This window comes from Bos grunniens, chromosome 20 (assembly GCF_055505025.1).
Source record: "Bos grunniens cultivar Pamir isolate PY7600 chromosome 20, Bosgru_T2T1.0, whole genome shotgun sequence".
Taxonomy (NCBI): Eukaryota; Metazoa; Chordata; class Mammalia; order Artiodactyla; family Bovidae; genus Bos; species Bos grunniens.
The window spans coordinates 45,668,340-45,682,832 of record NC_141184.1 but is presented as its reverse complement, the minus strand read 5'-3'; the positions used below and the strand labels follow the sequence as shown (position 1 = coordinate 45,682,832).

Genomic DNA, 14,493 nt, shown 5'->3' with positions numbered 1-14,493 from the left:
ATTTATCCCTTGTGGGATATTTTGTTTACCCAAAAGGCAGCAGTCTTTCATTCTTTAGAAATTTCAAAGGGAAGGTGTTGACTGGAGCATACAGAAGTTTAGAGAAGGTCAGATTTTAAATACTCTCCCAGACCCACCTTTCTCTGTAAACATTCCTGTCTCACTTGACAGTCCTCTTTCTGTCTGCTTTTGGCAGAAGCTTTTGCTTAACTCTCACTTCCCACACCTAGTCTGACATTCACGGAAGAGTGTGGCCATCTTCTGAGCTACTGAGTGGGTGTGGGAGAAAACGGAGTATCTACATGGCTGTGAGTGCTTGAGAGAGCGCTTGGATATGGGGTAAAATTTAGACATAGGAATTAGACTGCAGATGGCCGTGGTCTGAGTCAGTGACAGAGTCGGGTTCATGGGGCAAGGAGGGTTTGGCTAGCTATGAAAGGTTTGGTCTGAATTAAGTTTGAGGACAAAGGCTGCTGGGGATGAGGTAGGAGGAGGTGGTATAGAGAGAAAGGAAACATTGTGCTAACTTCAAAAAAGGAATTTTGATTTAATTCAACAAATATTTATGGAAAGTGATGGAAGATAGGGGAAACTGACAATTTTTGTTTGTGTTGCATCTCCTGCGTGCACACACGCGCGCACACGCGTGCACACAGAGGCACATTTTCCCTTTATTACTTTCTTTTACTCACTTCATGTTCCCCTCCAGAGTCTTGCACAAGACGAGTACACTTTACTTAGGCTTAAAACAATGAATGGATTTCATATAATATTTTTTTTAGATTTTGGTATAAAATGTACCAATCATTGTACTGAATAGTCTATTTAAATATTTTACTTTGGTCAAAAGAAAATAAGAAAACAACAGAAAGATAAATATTTTACTTTGGTCATGAGGACAAACAGCTGCAGTTTGGAATACACCAAAGAAACACCTCTTGTTTTAACCTCCCAACGGTTTGCCACGGTAAATATTAGTTCTAATGTAGATACACAGTAAATGCACGGTAGCGGGTATCTTGTGAGGAGGGAGAGAGGATTCTGGTGATGTGAGCAAAACAATTCATCTGTGCTTGTTTTCCCTTTAAAAGGACTTACAGCAAATATGACAAGATGTTAAGAACTGGTGATTTTGTTTGATGTGTACATAGGATTTTGTTGTACTATGTTTTTTAATTTTCAATTTTTCCTACAATTTTCAAAAGAGAAAAAGAAGCTTTTTTTTTTTTTTTTTAGTACTGACCACTGGGGAATTGTGTATCTCTGCCCTCTATACCAGACAAACAGATTTTTTACTTCTTTCTATGTACAAAGGTGAAAAATAGATGTTAGAGTCTAGTCTTTAAATGAAATCTGGACATGGATATGATGAGATATCAATCCTTTTTACAATTCTGATTCCTTTTAGCAGGTGTCCCCAGCCTCGAGGATCAAATGCCTGATGATACGAGGTGGAGCTAATATAATAACAGAAATCAGGTGTACGATAAATGTAATGCACTTGAGTGATCCTGAAACCATCCTCCTCCTGCCCAGTCTGTGGAAAAATTGTTTTCCACAAAACCAGCCCCTGGTGCTGAAAAGGTTGGGGACCATTATCTTAGAAGATTGCCAAAATCTCCTGACTCTCTTGAAGATCAAGGCCATAACTGAATGAACATCAGCTGAAGGCGATGATTAAAAGACGTTCCTTAAAGAAAATCTGGTAGCTGTGAAACCAGGACTGGCTTTCTATGGGTAGCATTGGCAGAGCTCATGTGTGTAGCCTTTATGTTTCAAATATCTCCTGCAAATTGTGTTTGATCCCCATTTACCACCATCCATTATTCTCTCTTTAAAATGAGCATTGACCAGTCTGCATGGTTTTATACATTAATATACCCCAGGAGAATCTCTTTCTTTGGGACAAGAGAATCCAGGCTTTATGAGTAAATAATGTGAAGCAACGAAAAGAAAGACAATTTGGGGTAGGGATAAGGGGACACAAAAATATGTTTAACTAGGAAACACTGAAAATGGAAGTAAGGATTCTAAATATTTAGAAATACTGTTTGAACTGATCCTGCCTGAAAGGAATAAAGAACAATTAAACATGCAAAACTAATTTATAAGAAGAGTACTTAGCAATATCATCATGGAGTTTTATTTATATACAAAACTCAATAAACTCTATGTCCCACAGCTAGACCCTCTGTGAAAACACAGAGGCAAAAGCCATATAGGGACATGGTATTCACAGTGGTATTTACGCAGGAGCAAATGCAGTCAGAATATTTCATCAGTGAGTTTTCAAAGATGAATATTCATTCTTAAGTGGTTGCCTTTGGAAGACACAGCTCCCTACAGGCTCAGAGTTTCAAAGAACACTTTGATTTACTTTGAATGTACAGCCATATTTAGTCAATTATTTAAGAATTATTTAAGAATGTGCACTCAGCACACCTAAACATGTGCACTTCTGTGCATGCAAACTGGTGATCCTATGGGCAGGTAAATGTAAAATTACCCCATCTGTTTGTGGTTATTTTTCTCACAGGCCCCATATTAACTATAACCACATGCTTTTCTAACATTTATAAGTCTGAAGCGGAACATGAAAGTTAAAATTTTTGAAGATCCAATCCAGTCTTTGGAGTATCCATATTAACCGTTTTAGCCCTCTTAGAACATGGATCTTAACTGGCAGGTGGAATGAGAGGACGGGCTTTTCAGAGGCAGGTGAGAGTCCAGAAGCTGAAGGCTCTTAAGAGAAGGATCCTTAACGTTAGTCATAGCGCTCATTAGATTTCCTGTGATTTTGGTACTGTTTAGTTTTTGTTCAGAAGATTTCATGGTAATTAAGGGGGAGAAATAAGCAAAAGAGCTGAGTGGGATCAGGAAAAATACAGAAAAGAGGATGCTCTACTCTGTAAGGAAAGGACAGTTCTGTAGATGCTTGTAGAATGCAACTCAGCCAGAATGGATTATGTGCACTCCATGGAGGAGACTGCAGAAGGGAGGAAAGGAGGAATGTCAATTAGAGGGAATTTCGGGAAAGTGAGGAAGAAAAAGAGAGGGTACCAATGATGAAATCCTTTCCCCTTTTCAACCTTTTCACTGAAAATGTTTCAAATAAGACGTTTAATTTGCCTTCTTAAAAACACTTATTTGAGAACTTGAACAACTCTACATCTGTAAATTTAAATCTGTGAAATGCTGTAAAATTATAGATATATTATGGTATACACATATACTGAATTAGAAGTGGACTAATTTAATCCATTTTTTATACCGAGACTACTAGAAGCTGAAAACAGAGAATAAAGGGAAAAGATATTATATAATATTACATCTTGGTACCCAAGAACGTCATGCTGTAGACCAAGTGGTTTTTTTGACTGGTTCTGCATCAATCAAAATCTTGGAATAAAAGGAAAGATAAGAAGAATGGTGAGATTGTAAAATAGAAAATTTGATCCTATAATTATTAGCTAATCAGTTGAATCTGATTTCAACAAGGTGGCTTTAAATATTACTAAGGTATTAATAACTGTTCCATTAATACTCCAAAGCACTAGACTGTAAGCAGGTATTTTTGCACAGTCTTTTACTTTGGCTTATTATTATTATTTTTTAATCTATATACCTTGCTGTGGGCTTTCCAGGTGGTGCTAGTGGTAAAGAATCTGCCTGCAATGCAGGAGACCTGAGACTAGGGTTCAATCCCTGAGATCTGGTTGGGAAGATCCCCTGGAGAAGGAAATGGCACCCCAATCCAGTATTTTTGCCTGGAGAATCCCACAGACAGAGGAGCCTGGCAGGCTACAGTCAGCAAATAGTTGGACACAACTGAGTGTCTGAACACACATACCTTGCTGTGTCTATTCCAAGGGCTGTCATGGTCTGCCGGCCACCTCTCTGGACTATTTTTTTTGCTGCAACAAGCACCTCTTCTGTTGATGAGTACTTATTGAGGTTGAACTCATGAGTTACATTTTCTCCATACTGTACAATTCCAACCTGAAATACCAAGTCACTGTGTTATCCATCTAGCAGACTTTCATTTTAACTGTCTTCAGTTTAAACACATGGATCAAATGTAATAATACAAGTTAGTCTTTCCAAAGGGTTTAAAACTCTACCAATACACAAATCCTTCTACTTTGACAGCAATAATCATTGCCATTTGTGAATATTCATATCCCAAAGGACACAAATGAGAGTGCTTTAATAAACCTCTCAAATGATTGGTTTCTCTCTTCAACAGTGTTTACTGAGTGACTCTGGCAGGCTTTGGGATTGAACATGAAACTGACATGGTCTCTGCCTTCATGGAGCTTCTAAACTATAGGGAGACAGAGAGATTAACCACAAGAATTATTCAAACACAGCTTCAACTGCAAAGTGTGAAAAAGGCTGTACTAACCGAAAAGCTATTACTGGCAAGTATAACCTAGAAGCGTAATTTAAAATGGGGGCTCAGGGAAGCCCTTTCAGAAGTGATTTTTGAGACTTAAAAGATATGTGCTAGGAGGGTGGAGGCCCGTCCTGGATGGCAAGTGTGAGGGTGGGTGGGGTCCACACTAAAGGAACTGCGCCTGTGAAGAAACTGAGATGGCAAAGAGGTAGGTGCTCTGAGAACATCTACCTCTTGAGGAACAGCTGCCTCTGGACCTCTTGTTCTTGGTCCAGAACAATGAGTCTGGACCAAGCTGGGAAGAAAGAGGGGAGCAAGATGAAGGTGGATGAATGATCAGGGATGTTTTTGGCAAGGACACGTTTGTGTGCTTCCTGTTTCAAGTAGCTCAGCTATAGCTTCATGGTTCCTAAACTAGCCCTTCCCTTTCTTGTTCCCTGTCTTCTCTCTCTCTTACTGCCATACTCGTTCATTCCTTCTTTCCCACAGGTGGGTAGTGCAAGCAGCTAACTGCAAAGCCACCATGAAGTAAAAAGACTGAAGGTTAAGCGCAACTGATTCACTTCCCCTTGCCCATTTTCTTAATCCTTTTTCTGAACCCTCCTTTGAAGGTTGGTGTGAACCAATAAACTAAACTATATCAAGAACTGTGCCTGAAGTTACTCTTTGTTTAACCTTCCTACCCCCAAATTAGGGACTCAGAGAATTCTTTACCCAAAGGACTGTCTTTTTCTGAAAAGAAAAAATTTTTTTTTTTTTTTTAAATTTTTGACTGTGCTGGGTCTTCATTGCTGCAAGGGCTTTTCTCTAGTGATAGGCGCGGGTTACTCTTCATTGCGGTGTGCGGGCTTATAGTGGTGGCTTCTCCTGGTGAGGAGCACAGGCTCTAGGTTGCGTGGGCTTCAGTAGCTGCAGCTCCCAGGCTCCAGAGCACAGGCTCAACAGATGTGGAACATGAGTCTCGTTGCTCTGCTGTATGTGGAGTCATCCTGGATCAGGATGGAACCCATGTCTCCTATATTGGCAGGTGGGTTCTTTACCACTGAGCCACCAGCCTTTGAAGAGATTTTAAATTACTTTCCCAATGACCCTAACAGCTTTTAACCAGGAATTCAGGGAAATACTGAATAATTACTAAGGAAAACCATGTAGGTTTGCCATTGTCTTTGTATGTATAAATGCTCAGTGTAAATAAAAGTAAAATTATTTTGTTATTTAGATATAATCATTGTGCCTAATTTATGGTCCCATGCTGAACAGAAGTTATTGAAAAGTACTAGGATTTAGTTGGGCAGTGCTGTGTTGCTATAGAAGTTAATTGCTCATCCATTCAGGGCGTCTTACAGAGTTGGTTTTGTTTTTATTTCTCTTTGTTTAGATTTGATTAAGCAGGAGACTAAAGAACTTTGAAAACTGTCACTCCTGTTATTATTTTTAGATATTTTACTACTTGGATGACTCTATCAAACACCCTAGTCTCTTATTTATTTGACTTCCTTGGCGTTAGTAATCTTTTCCTCTAGCTCACCTATGTCATCTGCTTCCAAGGTCTTCGCCTTGACCTTGTCATCTGGAAAAATTGCAGCACCTCAATCTCAATGTCAAATGTTCTTCTCTCTGAACATTAACTTTGGCTCATTTACCTAGTATATCTAATTCATCAATTCCTTGACCACATTAAGACTTCCAATTAATTCATATATGTTACTTTTTTTTTTTTATCCAACCTAGATTCCATGATCCATCACCATAATCATTTACGTGCAAACATTTATCTCCTTTAACCTTTTTTCCCCTGCATTAACTAATTTGGCTAAGTTCCAACTGTGGTTAAGTCCAAATATCTCCTCTGTGAGTGATCCTCTGACACTGAATGCTGTTAGACAAAAACCACATACTTCGTAGACTGGTTTCACTTTAAAGTTTTGCTCATGAATCCCAAATAAGGTTGCACATAGCACTGCCCAACCATCCTAGTACTTTTTAAGAGTGAGTGTGCTCCCTTCAGTCAAATTCTGGTGATAAAGTGCTAGCTCCTCAGGAAAAAGACGGCATCTCCTTTACACATGGGGAGGAGTTCACGTGAGAAGAGAAGGAAATCATACCAACTAAATAAGGCCGCTTTATGATGTAACACTTTACATTTACAACACACTTTTCATATCTTAGAGAACATACTATGAACTATTGGATTACTGGGGAAAATTGGGAAAATATAACATCTCAGTAAATCAGATATCAATGTTTTATGTCTTATTTCTATCATATCTATCTATCGATCTCTCCACTTAACACATATTCCACTTTTATAAGCTCATTCTTTTGTAAATGCTGGGATATAGGAGAACTCGTAAAGGCTCATTCCCTCGCCCTTTGTGTATACTTTGCTTCTCACCGCTGTTCCCGAGACTTTCATCAGATGATTGTCCTTGGACTGCTAGAGCTGCTTTGCCCCAAAGGTTCCAAGTGTCAGCAGTGTCTGGACTATTCTCCCTCCTCATCCCTTGCCCTGCTCCACAGGCAAGGCCTGAGTGCAGGCAATGCAGGATCGGGCCCTTGACTTAACCTGGAGCCCCTTCCAGACCCAGCTTCACCTGAAGCCACATGCTTGCTTGCACTCCATGGCTGCTCTGTTTTGCTCCCCCAAATCACCTCCTATTTTCTTTTGGAAGCACTCCCTTTGTAAACTGCTATCACTTGGCTCCTGCTCTCAGAGTTTGCGTCTGGGCGATTGGATCTAAGGCAGTTATTATCTACACTTCTGCATTCTTTCTTCAGCCCAGGCCAGACATCACTGACTGCCTTGAACCTGGACCATGGCAATCATGGTCTCTGCACTGCTGATCTCCTTCCCTCCATTCCCACTGTCTTCAAATCCTTCTACATAGTGGTGGTAGATAAACTGTGTTAAGAGTCTGCTTCTATCACATGCCTTCCTTATTCAAAAACTCCAATAACTCTTCATTGCCTACATCAATGACTTTGAAATATACTTTAAAAGAGAACTGTAATTCTAATTAAAATAGAAAATAGATACAACTTCAAGCTGCTTCTTGAAATACTAGGCCTATAGGTTAAAATTCAGTTTTCCACCCTCTGAGTTTCAGCCACCCAACCATCTGGCCTTACCTTCTCTCATCATCCTCATCTTCAGGATTCTACCCAGACCAAATGCCCTTTCTTATCCCTGCAACTAAGCTAAGTCCTACCCATTTGGTAAGATTCAAGTTTCACTTTCTATGCAACTTTGTCCACCAAGTTGCCAATAGAGTCCATAGTGATCTTCTCTTTCTCCAAACTCTGAAGCAAACTTGTCTGTGCTGCTCCTGTGAGCACTGCATTCTTCTCAGCTTTTGTACACATGCTTTATCTCTCAACGACATTATAAGTTCAGAAGGGGCAGGCAGGGGTAAAGAGCAGGACTGCGTCATAGCTGTTGGTATTCTCTTATCCTGGACCACTATTTTGCTTTGCTCACAGTTGACCCTCATGCATTCTTACTAGATGAGCGTACCGCTTCACACAGGCAAGTAGAAAACTGAGATAGGAGGGAAATAATGATAAGCAGAAAAAGAGAGATATGAAGAAGCGTGGGAAATTAGAAGAGTGGGCAGTGGGAACTCACATCTCAGGAGAATGACATTCAGTGTAGGTCCCTGGCTGACACAGGGGTTCTTATTTTATTAGGAATCAGACAGAAAAAGGTTTCTGCTGTGTTTTCCTCAGAAAAGGGTGCCATTTATTAACTTTCATCACAGGAAAATAGTCACATCACTAAACGTACGTAAGGCTTTGTGTGAGACTCACTTTAATAGGAGCCATTTAAATCCCAGCTTAGTTTATAAATTTAATGCAGGTGAAACAGATCTATACTAGCATAATGGGTGTAGGTGCATATATAACCAAGTCAAATAAATACGAGAATTAAATAATGAGAGAAAAAGTGATGAACATACATGGTGAGGGAATGAATAGAAGAGAGATTCACAAGCACATTTATTGTCTCACAGGTCAGCCCTCAGGGAGGAAGGAGGATCCAGCTTCCTAAACAAGTTGCCCAGGTCAAGAACAGACAGCTAGTTATAAAAGTAGAATGGGAGAAAGCAAAGCAGTCTTGAGCCTGGAAAATCTGTCAAGGATGATCATTAAAGACATTTAAATCATTTCAGAAATTGAGAAAAAGATAAAAAAAACCAACAGTCATCATATTTGACTTGAAGCAGCCAATTGTATTGGAATGGTCCAAAGACCCAGAGGGTGGAGCTAAGCAGAGAACTGGAGAGGAGTAGTAAAGAGAGAACGATTCTAGGCATTCTTACTAAATGAAAAAATGTAGGCAGAGACGGCAGCTAAAAGGCACAACTGGGTTAGCTGTGGGCCTTCTTTAGGGAGAATGGGAAGGGTAGCTTATGGCATCAGTATAAGATAAGTGGGTGAAGATAGTAAAATTAGACTCTTTTTTAAAAAGATTTTTTATATAGACCATTTTTAAAGTCTTTATTGAATCTGTTACAACATTGCCCTGTTTTCTGTGAGGTTCTTTTTTGGCTGCTAGGTATGGGGGATCTTAGGTCCCCACCAAGGGATCAAACCCACACCCCCTGCATTGGAAGGTGAAGTTTTAACCACTGGACTGCCAGGGAAGCCCCAACAATGAACTCTTACAAAGTGAGGGATGAGTAACAATAGAGGAACAGTTACTGTTCAGGGACAACTGTCAGGGACACATTTAACTCCTGGGGAGATATAGTTCGAACTTCTTGATTAAGTAGTTATAATTGCAAGCTGATTCACTATAGCATAAATGAGGCACACAACTGGCTGAGAATCCTGCTACATGAGTAAGAGGAATACTTAGGACCTCCCACTTCAGCATAAAATTTACATTCATGTTTCAGATAAACCCCAAACTGATGTCTCCTTATCCTCCTTTTCCAGGGAATACTAACTTTCTAAGTTGCTAGGTATAATTTTTTTAAAAGTCCATAATCACACACTTTCAGAAAGCAATCATTAAAACAAAGTTTAACAGTTTTTCTGTCTGTCTGCCTCCCTCTTTTGTAAGTAAAAAAGGCCACACATTTCAAATAATACAAAAGAGCAAGGCTTTCCCTTACTCCTGAATTGCTCTGCACTGACTCAAAAGTGGATTACTCTGAAAGTGCTCTCAGAGTCTTTAATATGAAAACATGCATTGTGAATCACAAATTGGAAGACCTGATATATTTTATTCTTAATTAAGGGAATTTATTTTTTATGTGGATCATGTTCCACACCTCAAACAGCATAGCTTGGAAAATATTATTTTATTCAAATTGTGAATTACCTGCTTATAAAGATCAATTCATTGTTCTGCTTCATTCATGCCTGTTATATGTATGTCACACTGTCATGGATTGCTTCCCTGGTGGTGCTAGCAGTAAGGAACTCACCTGCCAATGCAGGTAGACATAAGAGATGCAGGTTCAATCCCTGGGTCGGGAAGATCCCCTGGAGAAGAAGATGGCAACCCACTCCAGTATTCTTGCCTGGGAAATTCCATGGACAGAGGAGCCTGGTGGGCTACAGTCCATGGGGTCACAAAGAGTTGGACACGACTGAAGTGACTTGGCAAACAGTCATGCATTGCAGTTTTCCAAATATAGGCCTTGACTTTAAGTTGGAAGTTTTTCAGGATTAGGGACAGAGTTTTAGAGTTTGTTATTTATATTGCTATACACCTAGCATAATACTTGATCAATAAGATACTTTGTAAATATCTGCTGAATTAAAATGAATTATCCAAGTGGCTTCCTTTCTTTTAAGAGTAGAGCAAGGAGGGAAGTGAATGTGAGGAATATGGAAGGAATGATGCTGTTAGAAATCACAAAAATAACTATTTTTTTTTCTCATAAAAGGTCACAAAAGAATGACAAGAGAGTTTAAGAAAGAGAAATGTTTAAAGTAGTTATTATATATACTACATCAAGGAGTTGTGAAGGAATGGAATTATCTCCTTCTTTAGAATTCTACCATTACTTTGTATTGTTAAGTTAGAGTTATAACACCAGTGCCTAAATTGTAACGCCCAGCATGAGTTTAGATTGGATAGTTAATACTATCCAATCAATGGCCTCTTTAGGGGAATAATGACAGGGAAGCACCATAAAGTTTTCTTTGTGTTTGTAGGATGTACAACTGCTTTACATAATAAGTCCTCGGTCTTTGGGTCTGGTCATTTGATGTTTTCCTTTACCGAACTACAGTGCAAAAGCCCTGCCTTACAACACACTGCTGCTGCTGCTAAGTTGCTTCAGTCGTGTCTGACTCTGTGTGACCCCATAGAAGGCAGCCCACCAGGCTCCCCCATCCCTGGGATTCTCCAGGCAAGAACACTGGAGTGGGTTGCCATTGCCTTCTCCAATGCACGAAAGTGAAAAGTGAAAGTGAAGTTGCTCAGTCGTGTCCGACTCTTAGTGACCCCATGGACTGCAGCCCACCAGGCTCCTCTGTCCATGGGATTTTCTAGGCAAGAGTACTGGAGTGGGGTGCCATTGCCTTCTCCTTACAACATGCTTCTACTGTAATTAATTAGAGTATGAATTCAAGTTAACTGTCAACATAAACCATTCTGAGACCATGTTAACTGAAACTGGGCTTAACCTTTGTCCCTACGGAGAGGCATATGAACAGGACTGGCTCACAGGTAAACGAAATGTATTCTCAGAAACACAATAAAGTTGGTATATGATAGGTCTTTAGTTGGTCTCTTGCTTGATGGAAGGTGATGCAATGAAATTGACTCATACTCAAAAATACGAGGCTGGAAGGTGTTAAGAGGGGGAAGACTATGGGAGAAATTGAGACCAGAAGTGAATGGGGCTACATGTGTTGAACACCTGAAAAGAAAAGCCTAAAACACAATGTTCAAAGAATATTCAAACTATCACACAATTGCACTCATTTCACATGATAGCAAAGAAATGCTCAAAATTCTCCAAGCCAGGCTTCAACAGTGTGTGAACCAAGAACTCCTAGATATTCAAGCTAGATTTAGAAAAGGCAGAGGAACCAGAGATCAAATTGCCAACATTCACTGGATCATTGAAAAAGCAAGAGAATTCCAGAAAAACATCTGCTTCATTGACTACGCAAAAGCCTTTTACTGTGTGGATCACAACAAACTTCGGAAAATTCTTAAAGAGATGGGAATACCAGACTACCTTACCTACTTCCTGAGAAACCTGTATGCAGGTCAAGAAGCAACAGTTAGAACCAGACATGGAACACCAACATACTGGTTCCAAATTGGGAAAGGAATATGTCAAGGCTGTATATTGTCACTCTGTTTATTTAACTTATATGCAGAGTACATCATGCAAAATGCTGGGCTGGATGAAGCAAAGCTGGAATCAAGACTGCAGGGAGAAATATCAATAACCTCAGATATGCAGATAACATGATAACACCATCCTTATAGGAGAAAATGAAGAAGAACTAAAGAGCCTCTTGATGAAAGTGAAAAAGGAGAGATAAAAAGCTGGCTTAAAACTGAATATTCAAAAAATGAAGATCACGGCATCTGGTCCCATCACTTCATGGCAAATAGATGGGAAAACAATGGAAACACTGACAGACTTTATTTTCTTGGGCTCCAAAATCACTGCAGATGGCAACTGCAGCCATGAAATTAAAAGATGGTTGCTCCTTGGAAGAAAAGCTATGACCAACCTAGACAGCATATTAAAAAAGAGAGATATTACTTTGCCAACAAAGATCTATCTAGTCAAAGCTATGGTTTTTCCAGTAGTCATGTATGAATGTGAGAGTTGGACCATAAAGAAAGTTGAGTGCCGAAGAATTGATGCTTTTGAACTGTGGTATTGGAGAAGATTCTTGAGAGTTCCTTGGACAGCAAGGAGATCATACCAGTCAATCCTAAAGAAAATCAGTCCTGAATATTCATTGGAAGGACTGATGCTGAAGCTGAAGTTCCAATACTGTGGCCAACTAATGCAAAGAGCTGACTCATAGAAAAGACCCTGATGCTGGGAAAGGTTGAAGGCAGGAGGAGTAGGGGATGACAGAGGATGAGATGGTTGGATGGCATCACCGACTCAATGGACATGAGTTTGAGCAAGCTCTGGGAGATGGTGAAGACAGGGTAGCCTGGCGTGCTGCAGTCCATGGGGTCACAAAAAGTTGGACATGACTGAACATCTAAACAACAACAAAAACATAATGTAGAGCAGTGTCTTGGCAGGGGAGAGTCCCCACAATCAAGTCTCTTCTAGCTCGATGACTTCATGAAGCTGAGTGGGAGAGTGAGAGATGATGGTCACTACAATAATGATTTTTAACACAAAGAGAAATTTAAAAATTCGAGAAATTACATTTTTCCAACATAAATGACTTACCTCCTATTTGCTAGGCAACACACAAACTCTGAACTGTATTCTATAAATAGAAGGATTAATGCACAACACTGTTATTGTGGAATTCACATTCCACCAGGAGAGATGGAATCATGAAACAAAAAGCGATGCTTCTGAGTGATGAGAGCAGTTGATTAACGGTGTGCAAATGCTGTGGGGATGTGGAGGGGAAGGGACTTTTGGGGGGAATAGCCATAGGGAAAGTCATATTTGAATTGAGTCTCAAAAGTTCGCCTAGCACGTGGGGACTGGGGTGGAGAAGGGCTTTCCAAGCAGAGAGAATCCTGTGAACACAGAGCGATGTGTTTAGGGAAGGTCAAGGCAGGAGTGATTGCAGGCCAAGAAGAGAAGGAGGCAGTGCACAGCAGTAGGTGACAAGTGATTTATAATTCACTGGAGAGCTTGAGTATTATTCAGCAGACAGAGATAGGATATTTTTATCCAGGGAAATGTCATGATCTGAACTTTACATGGGAAAAGTAATTCAGATGAGTGATGGATGGAGATAGGGGACAACAGAGACAAGGAGGCTAGAGAAGGAGATTCGCCTCATTCACCACACAACCTGATAGACCAGGGTTTGGCTGCACGCCTCAGACAGCCTTCTCAGGCCTCAAAACAATGCTTCAGCCCTCAGATTTAAGGCTCCTAGGAAACGGCCATAAAATGTGTAGTAAAAAGAAAGATAAATAATATTCCTAAAATGTAATTAATTTCCGCCTTTCATTTTGCCTGGTTTAATGTCACGCTACACTCTTGATGGGAGCAATCTAGACATTGTTCCATTAGTATATTTCACTTTCATATCAAGCCTCACGATTTACTGGTTTTATTTAGGGTAATGCACTTGTATATGGCATATTTATATCATTCTCATTTATTATTAAAAGCAATGTTATGTTTAGGTATTGAGGATCAATAAGACCTCCATAATGTTTATACCATCATATCTTTTATGGCAAGCTCAGAGTGAGTGCTTCAGGTTTGTTTTTATAGGTGGTTTTTTAAAAGGTGATTTTATAGCCTTTACTCTGTCTTGGATAAAAATTTGGTTTGCAAAAGTTCCTTGACTATGTTTGCAAAAGTCTTAATGGGACCACACAGAGACACGGGAGAAATTGTGAGTAACTATTTAGGGTTGATGTTTTCGTCATTTGCATTGCATTTTCCTAATGTATACTAATTGTCGTATGGAAACTTTAACACAAGTTTTAAAATTTATTTTCCTCCTTCCCTTCCTTCCTTCCTTCCTTTTTTTTTTGTGGAGGAGAAAATTACTTCCAGAAATGGTTCATATCTTTGAGACTACCTTCCAATAATTGCAATTGCTACATGAAAAATCTATGACTGCAGAAAGTAGGCCATAATACTCGACCTTGATCAAGTGAATAACTGTAATTAATATAACAAACAGGAACTCACAAGGTATAATTAGAATGTAAATTTTGGGGGGCCCATGATCCCTGTAAAACTTATTTAGGGTTAAATTCTTCTACTCCCACTGGATGGACAGATAAATGTCTTATGGCTTTTCTTATTTTTAGTTTTAGAATATCTATTTTTTTAAAAAGCTCTATATTTTAATTTAGGCTGTACAACATGAAATTGCTGTATTTGTAAGTAAAAAATGATCAAATGGCTTGAGGAGAATGGATACGTGTATATGTATGACTGGGTCCTTTT

The 14,493-nt window shown here is 39.5% G+C and overlaps 1 protein-coding gene across 2 annotated transcripts in view; it reads right to left on the bottom strand.

The window, feature by feature from the left end:
- The window catches only part of ITGA1 (integrin subunit alpha 1), a 182,044-nt gene that overhangs the window by 81,060 nt on the left and 86,491 nt on the right, over nt 1-14,493 (bottom strand). For both annotated transcript variants that reach the window (XR_015148718.1, XM_086361668.1), the window contains exon 7: nt 3,851-3,999. Coding sequence is in view for 1 of the 2 variants with exons in the window: in XM_086361668.1 (XP_086217794.1) it covers nt 3,851-3,999 (149 nt within the window). In the remaining variant the exon portion in view is untranslated. The remainder of the gene's footprint in view (nt 1-3,850; nt 4,000-14,493) is intronic.